The sequence below is a fragment of the Dermacentor variabilis genome, chromosome 1 (genome assembly GCF_050947875.1).
Source record: "Dermacentor variabilis isolate Ectoservices chromosome 1, ASM5094787v1, whole genome shotgun sequence".
NCBI classification, from domain to species: Eukaryota; Metazoa; Arthropoda; class Arachnida; order Ixodida; family Ixodidae; genus Dermacentor; species Dermacentor variabilis.
In genome coordinates, this window is record NC_134568.1 from 112,450,653 (window position 1) to 112,468,988 (window position 18,336).

The following is an 18,336-nucleotide window of genomic DNA, read 5'->3' on the forward strand; positions in this document are numbered from 1 at the left end:
CGCAGCTGAAGGCGACGAAGGGTCTACTTCGGTTTATGAAGGAGACGGGCTTGGACAAGCGGCTGTGACAGTGATGTCACGTACCGCGCAAGAGTGACAGACTGTAACTAACGATGTTTGTGCCGTGTTATGTGCTCTCTATCTCTTCTCCCCATCTTTCATCCCTCCCCCCCATCCCGCTCTCATGTGTGGGGTAGCAAATCGGTTAAGCTAAACTGGTTAACCTCCCTGCCTTCCTTCTCCACTTTTTCCTTCCTTACAAGCCTCTGTTTGGAGGCGGTCTCGAGCAAGCTTACATTTTGCTTGTCGCGTCCTCTGGGAGTGGAGGGCTGCCCGAGAATATGAGAAGATCACTCGTTGATTTTCCCACTGGTTCGAAACGTGAGCGAAAGCAGCACGCATTGCAGCGAACGCCGTGGCAGTGGTTTACACGTCCTATGGCCGAGGCACGCCGAAATTGTTTTTGTGGATGGAATCCAGACGCCTATTGCAGAAGATTCGAATGTCACTGAGCCATCGGTACAAATTTGGCGCCGGCCTTCTATAGCACCTTGAGATGCGCTCAAGTGCGCCTCAAGTGCAAGGTATCGTAAGTGTCAAGAGGGTATGAATACAACAACCAAACCCCGGCCCTCAGTCCCCAGCAGCTGCGAAGCAACTGACCACGGCGGCGGTTAGACCTGTGACGCAGCAGAGGGTGCTAAGAATCCCTGGATCCGGACAGGCCGCCATTGGAATCTGAACCTGGCAACGTTTAACGCTAGAACGTTATCTAGTGAGGCGAGTCTAGCATTTATTGGAGGAATTAGAGGGCAGTAAATGGGATACAATAGGGCTCAGTGAAGTTAGGAGGCCAAAAGAAGCATATGCAGTGCTAAAAAGCGGGCACGTCCTGTGCTACCGAGGCTTAGCGGAGAGACGAGAACTAGGAGTCAGATTCCTGATTAATAAGAATATAGCTGGTAACATACAGGAATTCTATAGCATTAACGAGAGGGTCGCAGGTCTTGTTGTGAAAATAAGAGGTACAAAATGAAGGTCGTACAGGTCTACGCCCCCACATCCAGTCATGATGACCAGGAAGTCGAAAACTTCTATGAAGACGTGGAATCGGCGATGGGTAGAGTGAAAACAAAATACACTATACTGATGGGCGACTTCAATGCCAAGGTAGGCAAGAAGCAGGCTGGGACAAGTCAGTGGGGGAATAGGGCATAGGCACTAGGAATAGTAGGGGAGAGTTATTAGTGGAGTTTGCGGTACAGAATTATATGCGGATTATGAATGCCTTCTTCCGCAAGCGGGATAGCCGAAAGTGGGCGTGGAGGAGCCCGAACGGCGAGACGAGAAATGAGATAGATTTCATACTCTGCGCTAACCCTGGCATCATACAAGATGTGGACGTGCTCGGCAAGGTGCGCTGCAGTGACCACAGGATGATAAGAACTCGAATTAGCCTAGACCTGAGTAGGGAACGGAAGAAACTGGTACATAAGAAGCCGATCAATGAGTTAGCGGTATCAGGGAAAATAGAGGAATTCCAGATCAAGCTATAGAACAGGTATTCGGCTTTAACTCTGGAAGAGGATCTTAGTGTTGAAGCAATGAACGACACTCTTGTGGGCATCATTAAGGAGTGTACAATGGAAGTCGGTGGTAACTCCGTTAGGCTGGATACCTGTAAACTATCGCAGGAGACGAGAGATCTGATCAAGAAACGCCAATGTATGAAAGCCTCTAACCCTACAGCTAGAATAGAACTGGCAGAACTTTCGAAGTTCATCAACATGCGTAAGACAGCTGACATAAGGAAGTATAATATGGATAGAATTCAACATGCTCTCAGGAATGGAGGACGCCTAAAAGCAGTGAAGAAGAAACTAGGAATAGGCAAGAATCAGATGTATGCGTTAAGAGACAAAGCCGGCAATATCATTACTAATATGGACGAGATCGTTCAAGTGACTGAGGAGTTCTATAGAGATTTATACAGCGCCAGTGGTACCCGCGACGATAGTGGAAGAGAGAATAGCTTAGAGGAATTTGAAATCCCACAAGTAACGCCGGAAGAAGTAAAGAAAGCCTTGGGAGTTATGCAAAGGGGAAAGGCAACTGGGGAGGATCAGGTAACAGCGGATTTGTTGAAGGATGGTGGGCAAATTGTTCTAGAAAACTGGCCACCCTGTATACGCAATGCCTCATGACCTCGAGCGTACCGGAATCTTGTAAGAACGCTAACATAATCGTAATCCATAAGAAAGGGGACGCCAAAGATTTGAAAAATTATAGACCGATCAGCTGTCAGTTGCCTACAAACTATTTACTAAGGTAATCGCAAATAGAATCAGGAACACCTTAGACTTCTGTCAGCCAAAGGACCAAGCAGGATTCCGTAAAGGCTACTCAACAATAGACCATATTCACACTATCAATCAGGTGATAGAGAAATGTGCGGAATATAACCAACCCTTATATTTAACTTTCATTGATTACGAGAAAGCGTTTGATTCTGTCGAAACCTCAGCAGTCATGGAGACATTACGGAATGAGGGTGTAGACGAGCCGTATGTAAAAAATACTGAAAGATATCTAAAGCGGCTCCACAGCCACCGTAGTCCTCCATAAAGAAAGCAACAAAATCCCAATAAAGAAAGGCGTCAGGCAGGGAGATACGATCTCTCCAATGCTATTCACGGCATGTTTACAGGAGGTATTCAGAGAGCTGGATTGGGAAGCATTGGGGATAAGAGTTAATGGAGAATACCTTAGTAACTTGCGATTCGCTGAAGATATTACTTTGCTTAGTAACTCAGGGGACCAATTGCAATGCATGCTCACTGACCTGGAGAGGCAAAGCAGAAGGGTGGGTCTGAAAATTAATCTGCAGAAAACTAAAGTATTGTTTAACAGTCTCGGAAGAGAACAGCAGTTTACGATAGGTAGCGAAGCACTGGAAGTGGTAAGGGACTACATCTACTTAGGGCAGGTAGTGACCACGGATCCGGATCATGAGACTGAAATAATTAGAAGAATAAGAATGGGCTGGGGTGCGTTTGGCAGATATTCTCAGATCACGAACAGCAGGCTGCCATTATCCCTCAAGAGAAAAGTATATAATAGCTGTGTCTTACCAGTACTCACCTACGGGGCAGAAACCTGGAGACTTACGAAAAGGGTTCTGCTGAAATTGAGGACGACGCAACGAGCTATGGAAAGAAGAATGATAAGTGTAACGTTAAGGGATAAGAAAAGAGCAGATTGGGTGAGGGAACAAACGCGAGTTAATGACATCTTAGTTGAAATCAAGAAAAAGAAATGGGCATGGGCAGGACATGTGATGAGGAGGGAAGATAACCGATGGTCATTAAGGGTTACGGACTGGATCCCAAGGGAAGGGAAGCGTAGCAGGGGGCGGCAGAAAGTTAGGTGGGCGGATGAGGTTAAGAAGTTTGCAAGGACGACATGGCCACAATTAGTACATGACCGGGGTAGTTGGAGAGGTGTGGGAGAGGCCTTTGCCCTGCAGTGGGCGTAACAAGGATGATGATGATGATGATGATGTCAAGAGGGCTCTGGCTTTTCCATGTATACCTGGCAGTGTCACAGTGATCATCCAGGGTGAGATAAGCAACAGGACGCAACGACAGTCACGGACGGAAGTTCAAGCTCAGCTAATAGTATTTTATATTTGCTTCACACCATAATTTTCGTACGCCGTAGCTCAAACGCATAAATAACTTCGTCGACGCTGACTGGCAGCCGCTGTGAATGGGCGGGAGAGCCATCTGATTAAGCCGCTTTTCAGTCGTCTGGTTCCGGAAATATGTCTTTACTCACTTCAGTGTGGAGAAATTGCGTTATGCCGTCGCTGTCGTCACTGGGAGCGTTGCCAATACTCTGAGGAGTGTGCACACTTCCTTTGAATACGTAGCTGTATGAAATGACTTTAGCTGTCAGTCATCGTGTAGGGAAGTGCTCACATACCTGGCATGGCTTGGCGTTCTTCTTTGTCAGTGTTACCCGTTGTGGTCCTTTTCACGTTCGCAAAAATCTGGAAATTCAATCCACGTTACAAGGTGCAGGTTTGTGTGACTGGAAACCCGACGCATTAAATGCTGTGCCACCGCTCAAGTATACGCGCGGAGCAAGTTCGGAAGCGCCCGAAAACACCGATTCTGGGCCCTCTGCACGTGCGTCTAAGAGGCAACAAGAAATATTGCTTCCCTGTTAAGACCGGTGATGAGATGCCGCCGCCGTGTAAGCGCATTAATCTGACATGGGAAAATCCACCCCTTTCATCCTCTTTTTCGCTCTAAAAGTAAAAAGTGAGAAATCACAAAGGCAAACTTAGAAGAAAGCGCATGATGACCTGTGTATACGTAACTCAACGAACACGCCGAAGAGAGACGACATGCGTTCCTGGACAGCTAACGCTGTTTTGGGGCGGCGCAATAAGGCTATTTGTGTGGTCCTTTGTATATTTCGTGCGGCGCCTCCGATTTTGTTGCGTGCGCATGCGCCCAATGGGTCGATACAGCGTGGCTCGCCGTTCGCCTTGCAATCGCGAAAGCAACCATCTCTTTCGGCGTCGTCCCAAGACAGAGAGGATAAAAGAGTCTTTCTCTCTCTCTTTCTCTCTGCTTCCATTCACGGCTCAAGTCTTATACACGATTGCACAGACATGTGATTTTCGGCGTTCGGCGATAGCGATAAAAGCTATGGGGGTCTTTGTCGAGTTGTCATGAATGGTGTTCGGGAGGAGCAACGCGTAAGATAGAAAATATATTTCGATTTGCATGTGTCTCCTCCACCGATAGCTGTCTGCTGTGACTGAGAAAAAAAAATCGCAACGTCTGTTTGGGCTCTGGAGTATATACTTTTTGCAACCCGCCTTCAGCGCGGCTTTCGTGTATACAGGGTATACAACAGCAACAAAAGCGAGAATGCAGCACAACTGAGATTACAGGGCGGTGTGCTGCAGATATGCTTCGCTGCAGTAGCGGGTAGGTGAACGGCACTCTGTCTCTGCTCTTGTCACTGATAGATCGCTACCCGCGGGGGTGGCGTAGTGGCTGTGGCGTTGCGCTACTAAACGCCGAGGACGCAGGATCGAACCCCGGCCGCGGCGGCCGCATTTTGATGGGGGTGAAATGCAAAAACGCCCGTGTACCGTGCATTGGTTGCACGTTAAAGAATCTATAAATGGTCAAAATTAGTCCGGATCGAACCCCTCAACGGCGTGCCTCATAATTAACTTGTGGTTTTTGCACGTAAAACACCAGAATTTTTTTTAATTGACAGATCGCTGGAGAGTATGGAGCGAGGAACTTGCGCTTAGGTTTAAGTTTTATTGCGATAGTAATTGGACACTCTAGGCATATTACCGGCCTCGTTGTCGGCCTCGGCGTCGCCGTGATACTGCGTATAATGTAGAACTGGGATAACATCATGGCCGCGCGCCGTATATCCTGTAGGTGAGAGCTAAAGCTTACGAACGTAAGCCGAGGATGGTGGCTTGATGCGGCGGTGTCCTCTCGCGCTCGCAAAGGGGGAAGACGGGTAGGGTGCGCGCCGTCTTCTCACGCGCGCAAAGGGGGAAGGGAGTGGGGAGATGTGCATGCTCTAGGAGTAGGGGGGGAGGCGGCAGACTAGTGTGCATCTGCTGTTCTACTCCAGCTTCGGTGGCTGAGCGCGGTGCGTCCCATCTTGGAGGCAATCTGCGCAGGGTTCGAAGGCTAGCCTACCTGAGACAGCTGATGGCTTTGTGTGCGCTCTCTTCTCGCGCGCGATGTTCGCATTGAAGCGAGAGGCAGCACGAAGGGGAATTTGCTCTGCCGCTGCTATCTCCTCTATTCATCACGCCAGCGTTCTCACACCGACTGTCCACGGTCAACGAGTGTCTGTCTGTGTGCGCGTGACAACGTGCTTGTTAATTTGTTAGTAAGCAAATGTTTAGAGCGGTTTATGGAGCTCATAAAACGACTAACCTTACTTCGCAATGAATGCTTCGCCTTTCGGGCGAAACTGACTTTTTGTCAATGCGGGTCTCCTTCAAGACGTGCACACAAATATTTATTGAAGGTATGGCCAAAAGCGGCCGTTCGGAACGGGAACTAGGAGCGGAGCTGGCCGGTTGTCGCTATTTTTATTCTCGTGCTGCAGCATGCAGGCATCGCCTGCGAAATCTCGCACGTGTAGACAGCCAGCTGAAGAACTCTGTGAATTTCACGCTTGAGTCATTTCTATGAGCGCTTGAGAAACTACTTTTTTAACAGCTCCTTGATTTACGTACCAGTTGCCAGATGTATAGCTCACGAGCCTGCGTCATTAAAAAGGCGGCGCGCCTTTTAAGGCTTCCGTGCACACTGCAAAGTGGTGTACGTCTCTTGACTGCCTCGTGGAAGATGTTGCAATTTACCACTCGAACAACAATTACTTGTTTGTCTGTTCTCTAGGTGAAGCTGCTGGGAACTTTCCTGTTTTTCTGCACCCTCTTTCCCCTTCCCCTACGTATAGAGTAGCATTTAAGGACAGTAAGGAAAAGCTTCATCGTAACCGCAAGAGGTACACGCTGCAGTGTCAGCCATTCCGATAAGGAGTCAATAACTGTTCATGAAAGTGACTCCTAGCTACAACCTGCGCATCAAAGTTGCTTTACAACGACACTGTCCACTTCTAAGTTGCATGCAGGATATTTCATGCAACTTGAACCAAGGATTAAAAAAAATTACAACCATTCCACTCTGTGAAGATGGAATGGCAGCGAAAGCGGACGACAGTCAAAACTCTCAAAGGAAAAGCAAAGTGCTTTCGCTGCTATTCCATCTTCACAGAGTGGAATAGTCATTTCTTACGTTGCAAGTCTGGCGTCGTTGCTCGTTTGGAGGTGCCCGGGCTCGCGATTGTCATTTTCGTTCAGCATCGCGGGAAGGTTCTTCGTCGGTGGTCGTTTCGCGCTGGCGCCGTTTACGTTCTCGTTGCTGTTTCCTCCGGCGCTCCTCGTACACATGTTGTTCTTCGGTTTTACGAACGATACGGGTCCGCCCCATCGATAACGCAGCTGTTTTTAGCGCCGATACCTCTCCTGCTTATATACTGCGATAACCTTAATTGACGTCCCACTATTGTTCACGGCGAGCGTTCTAATCTGTTCCGAATTTTGACATCTGCGCCGCCGCACTGCAACCGTATGGGCTTGTTAGAAATTGCTAAGTTCGTTTCTGTTGCCGGACGCCGAAAAAAGTATGGAAGTTTAGTCATATACAATTTTCGCTGTAAAACGTGGTTCACCGCAGCTGGGTGAAACCAACGACATATGGTTTGCCGTCATGTGGCGCTCCTCAAAATATTTTTATATGTATCTTGATTAATGGAGATCGATTATTCAAAACTTTTAATATTCACTTTGGTGCTAAATGCGTTTCCTTACGTTGTAGAGGGGTTTTAGAAACGACCGATCCAATTTTTTGTGGCAACATACATGCGTGGCTCGTACATGCTGCCAGATCATTTTTTTTTTCGGCGTTTAAAGAAACCCCGCGAAATATGAAATAAAACCACGTGACTGCGCTCTTGCACTATTGTATTGCAGTGCTCTGAACGGTTCTTCAAGCCTATCGCTTAATGTGGACGACGGCGCTTCCTTTCCGTGTGCCACCGTCAAAGATGCTGACGTACTGTGAAGCCGCGGCCGCTCATTTCGCCACGGTCCGTGACCGTGGTCATGTGCTCCAATTGGGCAGTCAATTTTGAGGGTTTACCACCCAAATTTTGAGGGTGGGTCTAGCCAATATTGGGATTGGGACAAGTCGGTTTTGAGCGTGGGTCAACTCAATTTTCGAATTCAGCAAAGTCCATTTTACGGGTGGGCCGGGTCAATTTTGGGAGGGGGCCAGGTCGGTTTTGAACGTGGGTCAACGTAATTTTCGCATTTCGCAGAATCAACTTGTTTTGGTGTGCATCACGGCGTCCGTCCGACGGACGTGGCTGGGATTTCCGTGGGATTTCGCAGTGCGAGCCGCAGCAGTTCCAGCGCCGGGAACGTGACGTCATCACTTGGTCGCGTGGGTTTTGATACCACCGGATGTTAACGTCGGACGATCGCCGGATTTTCCGCTTAATGTGACATATTATGTTTTCGCATTAACTCGCGGTTGTGTTGAACTAGAAGGCAATTGCGCATCTATCGACCGTCCCCTTACTGCAGGCGTACTCTGTGGTTTCCGACCAGCATGATACGGCAGCGCCATAGGTAAACGAGCCTGCATGTGTACGCGTGTTTGCATGCAATGTGTATACGATTGGATGGAGCAATCTTAGGCAGCGCTAATTGCATGTGGCCGCTTCGCCGACTGGTAATCGCGTTTGTCCCTTCGTAATCCTGTCGTCGCGCGCTCGTAGTTCGGGAGGGTGCACGCTGCGCAGTTAACGTTCGCCTATGTCGATGATGCGGGAACGCGTTGTGACGGCTATGCGGGCTTGCATGCAGTGGAGCGTGTGCCTGATCGCTCGTGCGTTGTACAGGACGGCGCGGGGCGTGCAGAAAGGACCGCCGAGTGTCACGTGCGCGTCGTGTAACGCGGAATGAACTGTTCGTTGGACCGCGATTGTTGTCGGCGCGTCGTCCAAATGCATGCGCATGGGCCCGGATTATCGAGACAGGCGACTCTCATTAACGGCACACTCTCTTCGGCTGCTATTTGCAGCAGCCATGACGAACGCCTCGAGTGTGCAACGAAAGGACGTCTGACCCTGTCGCCTGTGCGCATGTGCTGGTTCGCCTAAAGTTAGGGAGAGGATGCCGTCTTGGAAAGCAAATCGTCCAATTTAGCGTGCTCTGCGTGCACCGCTCCTTGCACGCTCGCCCAGATATATACCGCACCGCGGGCATGCGCGCGTGGGACCCTGTAGGGGACGCGGTAATCCTGCGCCGAAATATGGTGTGACATATACCGGAGACGCAGGTGGGAACGGCAGCACTGGTGGCGCCATGTTGTGACGCTGTGTTCAGCCATGCAGCATGCTTTCGAAACTTTCTCGTTTCGCGCGATTCATTTTGCCGAGGGAGAAAATAAAGTCAATTTTGCCCGAAAGGCGAAACATCGATTCTGATAGCAAATTATTAGACAGCTATACGAAGAAATACTAGTAGTTTTATCGGCCGTGTAAACTTGTAAGCATTATCTTGCTAAATTAACAAGCATGGTGTTACGCGCGTACAGGCAAACAAACACATATCACTAAATGACTGCGGACACTCGTTATCAAAAACGCTGGAGTGAGGAAGCGCGGCAGCAGGAGCGAGCGAATTGACATTCGCAGTGCATCTCGCTTAATCGTGAACTAAGCCGCGGGAACACAGCGCTCATGAAGGTTTCAGCCCTTGACGCACTTAGACTCCGTACCTATCGCAGATCGTTTTCAAGGTAGGGCCAGCGCTGCCGCGCTCATCCGCGCCATACGCAGCCGCCGCCGCAGTAGAGCAGCGGACGTATTCTGCGACGATCTCTTCGGCGATGCTATCGCCGAAAGTGATCGTCGCAGAAAACGTGGCCAGTATTCGCGCAATGCGGAGCTGTCCCGATTGTGCACTTATTGGCCTTGGTGGTCACATCGGATGATATATGTGACACTAAACAAGATGTTTTCTTGTTTTCCTTTACATATATATATATATATATGTATATATATATATATATATATATATATATATATATATATATATATATATATATATATATATATATATATATATATATATATATATATATATAATATGTAGTCATATCATGAGAAGCCAACAAACACTGACACCAAGGACAACATAGGGGAAGTTACTTGTGCTTAATAAATGAAATGAAGAAACGATAAATTAATGGAAATTAAAGTGGATGAAAAAACAACTTGCCGCAGGTGGGAACCGAACCCACAACCTTCGCATTGGGCCCCTCGGTTAACCCCCTTTCCTCTCGTTATATATATATATATATATATATATATATATATATATATTGCGCTATAGCAAGATTACCAAGAATTACGGGCACTGAACGCAAATCTGGCGTTCCCTTTCTTGAGCACCAGATGTGTCTGCCTGTCTGGCCACGGAAGTGCCGCTCTGTTGTACTCGACTTTGTTTAGGAAGAACCCTGAACTTCTTTGCATGACACATTGTTTGACACATTGTTTGACACATTGCCGATGTGCCTTCGCAGTGAGACTTCACTCGCATCGCGCTGTTTATTTGTTGAATGTCACTCTCTAGCAGTCTCCTAAGACGCAAAGACATAATAATCATGGAAATAATAATCGCTTTTCAAGTAGGTTATTATTACAGACTGTTAGGTTAAGAACGTGAAAAAATCCGCTTTTTTTTTTTTTAAATACTGCGGTTGTACATGCTGAAGGCAGTGCCTCCATGTACACGGAGAACCGTCTCCTCGTGGTTCTTGTTGTTAAAAAAAAAAAAAAACCTATTTTCTTAACTTGAACGCAGATTGGAAAGTGTGACGTCGCGGGCTAGATTGACGTGTTGATGCTGCATCCTGGACTTCCATGTCATACCGCGATATTCGACCCGCACAATTCAGTGCGAATTTCGTGAAGTGTGACGACACAGCGGTCTAGATTCAGTTCAGTTAACTTTATTTTTTCCTTGATTACAAGAAAGGAGCAGCCGCATAAAAAAAAGCTACGGCACTGAGCAGCTTGACGGAGGCAGCTGTTTCCTTCTGTGGCAGCAGTGGACAGCATGACTTCAAAACAAGCTTCAGGCAGACATCTCATATAAGCAGCAAAAAAGGCGAGATGTATTACCTTACATGCAGATGGAATTCGTGTCCAGTTTTTCGAAAGCTGGCAGCAAGAATATGCTTAAACGATCTCCATACAGTTCCGCGTGCATGCGACATAATACCCGGGATGAATTTGTTACGCAATCACTTCGGAGTTAATATTATAATGTTCGAGGGGTCGAACGAGGGCATACTACACTGTGCAGCCCGTATTACCGGAAAGCCGGAATGGAATCATTCGTGCCTCAGGCGGTGGCTGCAGTGATGAAGCTTGGTGCGTCTTGCCAACCCCCTCCCCAATATTCCATATATATCTTTTTCACTGCCATCGTGGGCGAGGAGCCGAAATTTTTCTTGCAGCCGGCAACTGTTTTTATAAAGACTAAAAGATGATGATTGTTCCGTTTTAGTACCATCGACTGCGAAACTCTAGCCAGCACTGGAGTGGCTGGGGGAAAAAGAAAAAAAAGAACGTCACACATATGCCACACGCAATTCTCTCGGAGTGAATAATCCGATTATTCTTAAAGTAAATATGTTTAGTGTGTACATTTTCATTCGCTACCATCACGCTGCACCTCTCGTCTCTCTCCTGCGAACCATGAAATGCGAGGAGAAAATTTAATTTCCTCGTTGCGCCCGTGTTTCGAAAACGCATGCGGTCGATTATATTACGGTTGCGTAACGTGCACGTGTGCCAGCTTTCGATCGGAATTTAATATATTAGATTCACTTTGGATGGTTCCTTCGTTGTGTTTTGAAGTCGAGAGTCGACTGCGTTTGCAGAGAGAAGGCATTTCCACACAGTGTGGTCATCATTCCTCACCCCTCGTGGCCGGTCCGCTGCAGAGTTGCAGACCTCTCCTGACCGTTGCGGGTCGCGTGCATATCGGCTCAACAACTTCGCTCCACTTCGGTTCTGGCGCGCGTTCGATAATTCGAAAGACGACATTTGCTCGACTGGAACCGCGCGTGGTATGGATAAGTGAATTCGCCGGCAGCCGAAATTGGTGTCGCGGGGAGCAGTCACGTTCCGGCCATTTTCCTGGGCGCTCGTTCTGCGCTACTTCTTCGCTTCTTTCTTTCTTTCTTTCTTCCTTCCTTTCTTTCTTTCTTTCTTTCTTTCTTTCTTTCTTTCTTTCTTTCTTTCTTTCTTTCTTTCTTTCTTTCTTTCTTTCTAATTTTTTTTCTTGCGCAGCGAGAGACGCGTCTGTCGTCCCATACTTGTATTTCAATCACCGCAGGCCGGCAGCGCAGCGTGTACTGATACTCTCAATGAAACCGTGCAGGAGAGTGAAGCTCCTGCCTTTACTTCCGCTCGGCTGTACAGCCTATATACTCGAATACCGAGCACGCAAAGCCCGTCAGGGAGGGAGGGGGGAGCGAGGGGGTGTTCTGTAAGTGGACATGTCCATTTCGTCTCCTGCTCAAGTTCTGATTAGCTGGGCTGGGATACGCGTCAGAAGGGGACAGGCGCTTCTAGCCAATCAACACTTCAGCATCAGACGAAATGGACTTGTTCACAAGGTGGAGACTTACAGACTAACCCCCCCGGCATCATGCAAGAGCGGTCCGCGATTAGCCAAGATGTGGCCTGCACCAGTCACAAATGGCTCCTGCGCGAGCAAAGCGACTTTCTGGGGCACTATTCTCGACGGGCATTGCGGCTACACGGCCGTCATGTTGACTCTCTGATTAGCTCTCGACAGGTCCCGTGTTTTCAAATTTGTGTCGGGAAGCGGAAGTTTCACAGAATGCAATTTTTCGTTTTCATCGAGATGACGAAACGTGACGTGTAGCTGCAAATTTTACCGACTAATACTTCTTTCTGGTTCTTCGCAGCTATATTGCGACTTTAGCGCTTTAAGAAATGAAGTCGGCTGTAGTGTGCAGGAGCCCCTGCAATGCATCTGCAATTTCGCGAACATGTGGTGGTCCATGACAGTCGCCATGTCAGCTTGCTGATTGGCTGAAGGAATATCCCGTGAGCAGCGTCACAGGAAGGACTGATTCGTAAACGTCTATTTGACGTTGCGTGACGTTGCGTTGGCTCACCATTGCAGAAATTTTCCGCCATAATTTTTTGCGAATTACGCCAACGAACGGCCATATGCAGTGGAGGCCGAGAGGCATACGTGTCGCCACATCTTCCTTGTCATTTGGGGCCATGAAAATATTTTGTTCATAACGGGTACTCATAGTAATTGCATCGCTCTCGGGTGGTTTTGCCATTTGTGTTTTGGGCCATCATTCCACAAAAGAAAAAAAAAACGCATTTGCAATAATATTGGTTCAACATTACAAACCTTCTGCGACTTTTACGTAGTTTTCACAGCTGTGTTTGCATTGTAATAAAAAATAGTGACTTTTCACATCAGCAGAGGCTATTACAACGGCGCGGCGCCTTGCAGTTTCCTCACGCGGTGCGAGTAAGCGCCGAAGTGAACCAGCGATGGCAGCGCCTGCGCTTGCGTCGCGCAAGCGGATATATAGCTGTGGCGCACGCATCGCTGTGGGTGATATTCTGCCTAGAGTGTACTCTGCCTCTCAACCAGCCGAGTAAGGCTGAGTCGTTTGCGTTTCGCGAGATAGCGATAACGCGGCCTAGAAGGTGCACTGATAACCACTGGTATAGGCCGCGTATGTTGTCTCAGCGTAGAAAACAAGCGCGTTGGCGCCAATATACGATGACTCATTCTGTTTCCCGGGGACACGCATCCTATTAATGAAGCAGCGACGGAAGCGACAAGCGTTTTCGACGAAGTAAGCGCAAGCTTTGAGCTAGCTGCTTTATTTTTACTGAGGAGGGAAACTGGTTTTCGCTGCATCGAGAAAGTTCGGTTCAGGGCCTACATTAAAGTTTCTTAGGCGAAACGTCAAATTTGCGTCACACTACGAAGGCAAATCGGAGCCATCAGCACCATCTTGTACGCGTCGCGCCTACGTGTGACGCCTCGAAGAAAAATGGCGGAATGTCCAGAACAGAGCCCCTGAATTCGGTTTGCCGTATGGCGGCCCGACCTCTGGCTTCCATGTTCACTGCATTTTTTTTTCCTTTCTATCTTTTCTTTCTCATTTTCATCTTTTTTTCCCCTCGAGTCCGGACTCTGGAGTCGCATATACCTGCTCTGGCATATATATACTCGGTGCAATATTGCGAGCCATTTTCTCCGAGGTTCATCGTTGTTTTCGCTGCGCGTGTCGCGAAATGCCCGATTGATGTTCAAATTTCACTAGCGCCATGATAAGCCGTTCCGCTGCTGAACGCTCACAGAATGTGCATGGCCCCAGAGAATGGTTGTTTTCTTTCCTCGTATGGAGCCGCCCTTTTTCTGCGATCACGTCCACGGAATACTTTGCACCCGCCCCCTTCCCTCCTTCCTTTTTTTTATTTTTATTTTGCGGCTCATGGTAACTGTGTAGCGTACGCATGACACGCTGTGTGTAGCACGTTGCCGTAACGAACTGTGCGTATCGCTCCAATTTCGCAGATGCAGATTTGCCGTTGAGAATCTATACTTTGCAAACGTATGGGATACGGGCTTACTTCGTTGCCGTATTGGCACTTCCGTAGTCGTTTCTGCGTGAAACGGTCGTGGAAGTCTGCGTTGCTGTTGACGAATGTGTACCTTTCGTGCATATTAGTATTTTGTGTACCGGTAATGTTCGTCACTTTGCCAGTGTACCAACAGGGCGCACGCACGCGCGTGCGTGCTTGTTTGCTTGCTCGGGCTCAGGACGTGGTGACATTACCGCATACATTGCTGCCAGTGTTGAGGAACTAAACGTTACCCCCCCCCCCCTCTACCTCCATCCCTTCTAGTCTTATTTGTTGCCGCTTCTTGTCTTCGTACTAGAAGTTCAGTCCGAACGGCGTAGCTGTGTCCGAAATTAAATGTCGTGCATTGCTTCCTGGGCATATCCGTCTTTTTTTATTCAAATAAATGATATCATCACTTCCCACGTGTATTGTCGTCAAGCCTGTGTGGACGGTTTGTAGAGAAATTGTTCGGCACAATTTCGTAGAGGTTGCAAACGACTACTTCACTCTCTTAATACAGTGGAAGTTTAGATCTATAGATAGTGTTGGTTCCGTGCACACTCGCTGAAACTTTGTTTAGTTGTGAAATAAAGTTTCATCTCTTTGCTGAGATATGCTTGATAAAACTGCTTCTGGCTTGCATTTTTCCCTCTGTCTCCCAGAAAGTGCTGCATATACTGTGTGTTGGCCACATACATGTACACCGTGCAACTAAGTACTTCCTCTCTGAATATAATCAGATCGAATCAAGTCGTTTCAGATTCCTATTGTTCCTCACAGATACTGTCAGGGGCGCTGTAGAAAAAGCTCTTCTTGACAGCTTGACGAAGCAGCAGCAGCTGCAGTAAAAAGTGCTGTCTGGTCATACGAACAATTTGCAAGCATCAAAAATACAAACGCATGTGACAGGCATAGGTATAAACAAAGATACACTGCATCCCATTGGTGCATCAATATTAATGACAGTTATTCCTGAGATAAATAATGCAGAGATGTTGAAAAAAAATAATCGAACAAGTAAATAAATACTAGGCATGTAAAACACGTTGTAAGCGCTTTTTTTTAAAATATAGCTGTTATACCTTGCTTCATGAGACTGGTTAAGTGGAATCTGTTGCTACATTCGTTTAAGAGGGTGCCGGACGTTAAAAAAATAATCAAGCGCACGCTGCCTGTTCTTATTGAAAGCAAACACGAAATAAGAAGAAAAAAAGGACGATGAGGGTTTGTGGTTTCCTTGCAGAAGTGTTGGCAGAGCAAGAGATAAAGTTGTGGCGCCTATGTACGCGGTGTCTCTGACTGCATTGCTGTTTTTTTTTTCTTCTTTTCCACAGACTTTCAGAAGCTGGAGCGCGAAGCGAGGATCTGCCGAAAGCTGAACCACCCCAATATCGGTGAGTGACAGGCCCGCTGGGCGGCGCGGCTTCCGAGCCGCATTATAATTACGCCAGCGTGCGAGGAAGCGGCCCTACCCGATGGCGTCGTGGTCGCAGTTAATGGTCGGTCGGGCCCCGGTTCATACATTCAATACCCACGGCGCGCGCGCACTGCGGTTTCTCCACCTCGCCGAGCGCAGTTTGCGCTGCGAAAATTCTTTCGGGCTGTCGTGGCCTGATGAGCATCCCCCGCCGCTCTGAGGATTGCGCCTTGTGTCAGCTGTGTAGCACTATACCTCTTTTATTGCGATAGCAATTATATAGACACTCCAGGCGCATTTCTGCCATCGCCGTATGCTGTATGTGCGAGTGAAATCGTGCGAGGGTGAGCCGACTATGGTGGCTGAATCTCGCGCGCGCAAGGGCAACTGCTTATGGCGCGGTCGCGAGGGCCCTATCTTGAAAGCGATCTGCGATGGGGACACAGTGCGCCGAGTGCTGATAGCTTCGTGTGCATTGTGTTCTCGCCGCTTAGTTCGCGTTGAAGCGAGAGGCAGCACGAAGGTCAATTCGCTCGCTGCTACTGCCGCGCTCGCACTCCAGCGTTTTGACAGCGTGTGATGCGTTCATGTTTGCTTGTGCGCGCGTGACATCATGCTTGTTAATTTAGTTAGTAAGCGAATGTTTACAAGTTTATACGGCCGATAAAACTGCCATCCTTACTTCGTATAGCTGTGCACTAATTTACTATTGCAATTCATGCTTAGCCTTTCTGGCGAAACTGCGATATTTTTTGAAAAATGCTCTTATATCAAGGAAGAAAAGGAAGAAGAAAAAAAATAAAGGGGGGGGGGGGGTATGAGTTGCGCCGTCTCCTTAGCGTTAGGTAATGTGCCCGAGAGACTACATAAGAAATCTCGACATGGCACCAGCGGATGGTGAAAAGTAGAATAGCATGCATTTATTTCCCACCTATTCAGAGAGTAACGCGTATGTGTTCATCTAAGAGAGTAACGCGTGTGTGTTGAAACGTTTCAGCATATGCTCCCATGGGCGAGGCGGCGCGCGGACGCTATGGTGCCTCGGTACACGCGTCTCCATACAGAGCGATTACACGTCCTGTTGCATCGCCATATTCCGTCGGAACACGTAAAGGCGCGCAATGCCTTTACTTTAGGTAGGGGAATTATAGGTTCTGCACTCGCGGGCATTGTACAAATTTGTACTTTTCGCAGTTTGTACGCTTAAGTGCATTGCAGCACTCGCATCCCACCTTAAAAGCGGAGGTGGAACGCTTACAGTATTGCAATACTAGAAACAGTTTCGAGCCCGGTAGCAGATCACTAGTCGTTGTCGCCGCGCATTCGCTTACGCTTGCAATTTTTTCCCAAAACAAAGTTGACGCATATGGTGTTTTCTTAATGTTTCAGAGGCTGCAGTGTTCTTCAAAAAAGCTGACACAACTTTTGACCGTAAAACTATAGCCGCGTATATAATGTCATGAAAAGACATAGGACAAAACAAGGTGAATAAATACGTCAGCGTTACTTACCTATAAGCGAAAGTATTGTAGTTATCGAGATAGAGATAGAGCGGGTGAAATATAAGAATGATAAATGGCACGTTGCCGAAAACAGTCTTGCATTAGTCGAGATCCACTCTATGAGTGTGAGAAAGTAAGCTCGAGATCAGTTTAGATCACAGCCGCAGCTGCCGAATGTCAATGTGGGCAAAATGAAAAAAAAAAAAAAAAAACTCTCGCGTACCTAGATTTCGGTGCACGTTAAAGAACCTCAGCTGATCAAAACTATTTCGAAGTCCCTTAGGACGCCTAATAGTGAGATTGTGGTTTAAAGGCCAACTGCAACGAAATTTAACTTTGGCTAAATTGACTATAAACGACTAGCGTATACTCTCAAGGTAATCTTAGCAAAGCCGCAGGGCTTGTAGTCGCCTCATTTTGTTATTGGCAGCTATTAAATAGCGCCTATGCAGACGACGCGTGCACCTGGCGGCAAAGCGGTAGCGATGCGGATATGGCGCATATTGAAGAACCGTAGGCAACTTGATCTCTCAGTTGCGCCAGGTTGCGCCTAGGCAGCCAGGCACAATGGGCGCTCGTCATTTGCGAGTTGACGGGCGTCTCCTACGGCGTTCGTTGTCACTGTTGCGCTCGTGATTTGAGCTGTCGCAAGAATGCCGATGCGTTGCGTGGCCGTCGAGTGCTCGAACACGTACTCGAGCACGAGCAATGGCTGTGCAGTAAACAACACTGAGCAGAGGAAGGCCGAACGTATCTTTCCTGTCCCAGCTTTCCGAGCGCAAGCGTGCACCGCGGCAGGCAAGTGCGACGCGGACCAGCCAAAGCGCACAAAGCGTGTAAACTGCAGTAGACGAAGCTGCACTTCAACAGCAGAGTCACTCATCCATCAATATCTGCTTGGCAAAAGCTTTCTCGAGATGACTATATGCCGCGAAGGCGCACGGAAACCAAATGTAACGTTAAAAGGTAAGTTGTATTCAAGGGCGGTATTCTTGAGCGATCAATTACGGTAGTGCATCATCTTTAAGATGTTTCGCCCGTCTCTACATCGGACGGGTCGAAGTAGACAAAGGAAATCCTTTC

The 18,336-nt window shown here is 47.9% G+C and overlaps 1 protein-coding gene across 20 annotated transcripts in view; it reads left to right on the forward strand.

Annotated features, from left to right (window-relative positions):
* CaMKII (Calcium/calmodulin-dependent protein kinase II) overlaps positions 1-18,336 on the forward strand; it is a 284,190-nt gene that overhangs the window by 116,258 nt on the left and 149,596 nt on the right. For all 20 annotated transcript variants that reach the window (XM_075693250.1, XM_075693266.1, XM_075693225.1 and 17 more), the window contains exon 3: positions 15,669-15,728. In XM_075693250.1, the coding sequence (XP_075549365.1) occupies positions 15,669-15,728 (60 nt within the window). The remainder of the gene's footprint in view (positions 1-15,668; positions 15,729-18,336) is intronic.